The following is a 3,755-nucleotide window of genomic DNA, read 5'->3' as shown; positions in this document are numbered from 1 at the left end:
CCCCCCCCCCCCCCAAAGAAATCAGAGCAGCCATGTCTGCTCTTATCTCTCAGGACCATTTACAGAGTCACTTTTAAATAACTCTTTTTAGTGACCAAATCTCACAGCAAGCGACAAATTGGCACCATGCTACTGCCTGCTCTGTGGCCACTGATGGGACACTGCTGGGTGTCACTAACATTGGGCTTTCCCCTGCTCTGGCAGACACCAGCAGCTTCTTCAGCTTTGCAAGTTTCCACTCAGAGAATTGCTCCCAAGCTCCCTCTTCCACCAATGCACCTTAGTCCTTGCCCTAACCCACCAGCTGCTCCTCATGTCCAGAGTGTTTTTTTCCGGGTGAAAGATTTGAGGGGACTATCAGACCCCTTGGCATCCCTGCTGCAGCAACAAGAGAGACAAGTGCCTCTAACACACTCACACTGCAGCTGGCTCCCACCCAGAGGTGCAGCTGTGGTTTGGAGTGGACCAGCGATGCCCTCAGACACCCAAACCCTGACCCAGAACACTGGTTCTCATCTGCCAGCGTGCAGAACAGGCTGGATGAGGTCCAAGGGAAGAGCTGAGGCTCCATTCCCACAAAGGAAAGGGCAGTTCTGTAACTTGGAGCACCTTTCACAGTTGTCTTCCCTGGCTCAGAACCAGCTCTTGACGCTCCCAGCACATCAGCTTCCAAGTCGTCCAAGTCCTCAAAAGCAACAGGACGGCAATGGGAGCAGGGCGAGTGCTACTCCTGCCTCAGCACCGCTTCTCCCTTCAGAGGTTGGTGCTGGGGGCCATGGCTGCAGCCCACGTGGGGCTCAGGCAAAGGCTATTTCTGCACTGACCGTCAGGCTCTGCAGCAGACCTTGGGGCTCTCCACTGGAGACTCTGGATCCCTGCATGACAAGGAGGGCAGAGATCAGAGACAAGCAGAATTTGCAAACTCCTCACCCCTTGATTCCATGCTCCAGTCCCCGGTTTTCTGGGAGTTTGTTTGGAATGGCAGAACACACGCCCAGCTCCTCCGGGTGTGCCCCTCACTGGAAACCCCCCATGCCTTGATTCCTTTGCTGAGATCCTACTGCCTCTGGGAGAAGCGTCGGGAACACCCAGGCCAGTGCTTTGGCTGAGGGTCCTTCCTGCGACTCTTCCTCCAAAGGGCACCCAGCAGGGCTTTGCTCCAGCTCACCCAGGGCACCCGCAAGCCCTTCTCCCACCATCCACCTGTTCCCCCAGTCTGGCTCCCCCACAGCCATGCCAGAGAGGGGTCACCTCTTCAGCCACACCTCATGGTTCCCACACGATATCCCACTGCTGACTTGGCTGGGCTGACACCAGGGCCAAACCTGGCCCTGCTCAGTCCCATCCCTTGGGGTACCCAGGCTCTCTCCCAAAATCTGGACTCACCTCTGCACCTTCCAAGTCATCTGCAAGGAATCTATTGAAGAAATCCTCCACCACGTGGGACCTGTGACACAAGCCATGGGGGTCAGCAGCAGCACCTGTGAGCTTGGCCAGGGCACGTTGGGGACAGCCAGGTTGGGTGGCAGCAGGCGGAGGGCACCGCACGGGCACACCGCGGCAGCCATGTCGTGCAGCAGAAAAGGAGGTGAAAATAGCACCAGCATAAAAGATGGGAGTGCTGGGACTGCTGCAGTTCAGCAAACAACTCTCTTAAGGCACATGTACAGGAGATGTACAGGGCTGGGCACACCCAGCTCTCACTACAAAGCTTCAGGCTCTGGGCTCTCAGTTCCCAAAGGCATCACCAGTAACTCGCCTTCCCGGGCAATCGCTGTCGGGGCAGGGTGCGTGGGGGAGATGATGAGGACAGGGCAGGTCACAAGGACTTGGGGAGCACAGAGAGATCTCCAAGAACAAGAGCCTGCATCTGAAAGGCACTCACTTCTGGTTGGCCACTGAGCTGGTGCCCCGGGCTCTCCCACTGCTGCCCCTGGCCGGACGGAAACTTCTTGTAAAAGTCACGGGGCTTTCGTCTGGAAACAAGACAGGGAGACGTGAGGATGATGGACACGGGCATATTCCTGGCCTGGGCACCCCAAAGCGGGATTTGTTGACTCTCCACAGGACACAGAGGCTTTCAATCAGAGATGAACTTCACTCGGCCTCCCCAAGCTGATGTCCAGCCTATTCCATGGCCTCTGACTCTGGGAAACCCTTCTTGCTCCTTCCTCCCCCCTCACAGCTGGAGCCCCCTCAGAGATCACTGGCTGCTGCACCAGCACCTCCTGCTCCCAGCAGGGCAGCAAGAGGACAACGATGCTGCCCTTTCAGCTGCAAAGAAGGTTCCTTTTACCGTCCTCATATCCCAGGAGGTCGTCAAGCAGGTCATCGACAGACTCTGAAACCAGACACATGAAAGGTGTTGAGGCAGGGGAGCTCACCATGCAGGCGCAGACAAGTTCCCAGTTTCAGTATGCCTTGCTCTTTTGAAATCCCCCAAGCATAAAGCTTTGGTCTCAATCACCATCAGCATAACGCCTTCCTAGAGAGAACTGCCAGCACTTGACTCAGTATTTTGAGGATAATAGAGTTCACTTCATTTAGCCAGAACAGAGATCTCTCTATCAAGCATCCAGCGGCTTCCTATTCAGTCACTGGCCACAAGCAGCCCTTCAGAGGGCAGCTCTCGCCCCACAGCGTCTCAGAGTGCCTGGGCAACCCCAAAGGCCCCACTTCAGTGTCCGGGGCTGCAAGAAGGCCCCAGACAAGCACCTGGGCTTTAGGTGAGGCGAAGAACTGAAATAAAGGCAGATATTCTGCCCTGGATTAGGGAAAGCACGCAGGAAAGGACTAGAGGACCCCGATAAGAAAACCCCCTCGGCGACAGAGGCAGGGGACTGTCTCTGGTTCAGGAATGAGATGACGCCCTCAACTGCATCTCTCAGTCAAGGACCCAGACCCATCGCCGTACCCTGGACCCTCACCCGAGCCCGCTGCCCCCAATTCTGGCCCCGCATTCCCACCACAACAAAGCACCGACGGACACCGAAGGGAACGCGCCCCAGGGTACGAACCGTGGAAACTGCTCTGGAGTTTCGTAGCCTACGGAGAAAGATAAATTCCTTCGTTAGAGAAAGGCACGGGTCTGGCTGCTCCTCGCCTCGCCTTGCGCGGGGGAGCCGCCGCCGCATCACCTCGCCTCGTCTCGCCCCGGGGAGCCGCTGCCGCCTCGCCTCGACTCTCCTCGGCCCGGGGAGCCGCCGCTTGCAGAGCGCAGCTGGAACCGGACACCGTTCCGGCTTTAGACAGAACGTGAGAAACAAGACCAAGACAACCTACAGCAGTGATGACATATTCATCAAGGACAGACTTTGATCTCCAAAGCCTAGAAAACAAGGGCAACACCTTGCAACGTAAAGACAAGGCCTGGGATTGGACTGAGGATGAAATAGGGGACAACCTGGCACAGTGAACAACCGATTAAATTCATGTGGCAATGAAACAACTTTTGGGTGTCCTGGAAGTGAACTACCCTCACTATAATACTAAAATACACACACACAGAGGTCAAAAAGACCGCTGCCCAGGTTGAGACCCTTTCCCTGAGCACACATAGTAGTAGAAGCATGAAGTATGTTAATCACAAACCAGTCAGTATTTAATAGGTGTATTTGGAAAACCCTTTGATTTTGGGGTATAAAAGCAGCACAAAAACCTGCTGTTGCTGTGCTTCATTTGTGGAAAGGCCCACCAAGCACCCAGGCCTCAATAAATACAGGAACACTCCTCAACATGTGAAGATGGGTTTATTT

The 3,755-nt window shown here is 55.4% G+C and overlaps 2 protein-coding genes across 4 annotated transcripts in view; both read right to left on the bottom strand.

The window, feature by feature from the left end:
- FBF1 (Fas binding factor 1) overlaps window positions 1-3,755 on the bottom strand; it is a 22,867-nt gene that overhangs the window by 3,355 nt on the left and 15,757 nt on the right. The window contains exons 14-20 of the mRNA XM_026861277.1: window positions 3,138-3,242; window positions 2,915-3,045; window positions 2,297-2,341; window positions 1,886-1,976; window positions 1,387-1,447; window positions 825-875; window positions 610-685 (exon numbers count right to left, since the gene is read on the bottom strand). Of these exons, the coding sequence (XP_026717078.1) occupies window positions 610-685; window positions 825-875; window positions 1,387-1,447; window positions 1,886-1,976; window positions 2,297-2,341; window positions 2,915-3,045; window positions 3,138-3,242 (560 nt within the window). The remainder of the gene's footprint in view (window positions 1-609; window positions 686-824; window positions 876-1,386; window positions 1,448-1,885; window positions 1,977-2,296; window positions 2,342-2,914; window positions 3,046-3,137; window positions 3,243-3,755) is intronic.
- On the bottom strand, window positions 644-2,530 carry LOC113486774 (fas-binding factor 1 homolog). 3 transcript variants are annotated; one of them, XM_026861018.1, is made up of 4 exons: window positions 2,297-2,530; window positions 1,886-1,976; window positions 825-875; window positions 644-685 (listed from the first exon to the last, which is right to left on the bottom strand). In XM_026861018.1, exons 1-3 carry the CDS (start codon window positions 2,385-2,387, stop codon window positions 827-829), a joined length of 231 nt encoding a protein of 76 aa, XP_026716819.1. In that variant the 5' UTR covers window positions 2,388-2,530; the 3' UTR covers window positions 644-685; window positions 825-826. The 3 variants fall into 3 exon arrangements, with proteins under 3 accessions (XP_026716819.1, XP_026716818.1, XP_026716820.1); XM_026861017.1 differs by lacking the exon at window positions 644-685 and having other exon boundaries at window positions 705-875; XM_026861019.1 differs by lacking the exons at window positions 644-685; window positions 825-875 and adding an exon at window positions 1,470-1,774.

This window comes from Athene cunicularia (genome assembly GCF_003259725.1).
Source record: "Athene cunicularia isolate RWA chromosome 18 unlocalized genomic scaffold, athCun1 chr18_part1, whole genome shotgun sequence".
Taxonomy (NCBI): domain Eukaryota; kingdom Metazoa; phylum Chordata; class Aves; order Strigiformes; family Strigidae; genus Athene; species Athene cunicularia.
This window is presented reverse-complemented; position numbering and strand designations above follow the sequence as displayed.

What these genes read in the sequence shown, in the direction of transcription:
- LOC113486774 (XM_026861018.1), bottom strand. Translation starts at nt 2,387, where the DNA reads ATGGTGAGCTCCCCTGCCTCAACACCTTTCATGTGTCTGGTTTCAGAG. An exon ending in CCTCCTGGGATATGAGGACG is followed by an intron (nt 1,977 to 2,296) that starts GTAAAAGGAACC and finishes TCTTGTTTCCAG; the next exon opens with ACGAAAGCCCCGTGACTTTT. An exon ending in AGCTCAGTGGCCAACCAGAA is followed by an intron (nt 876 to 1,885) that starts GTGAGTGCCTTT and finishes CTTGTCATGCAG; the next exon opens with GGATCCAGAGTCTCCAGTGG.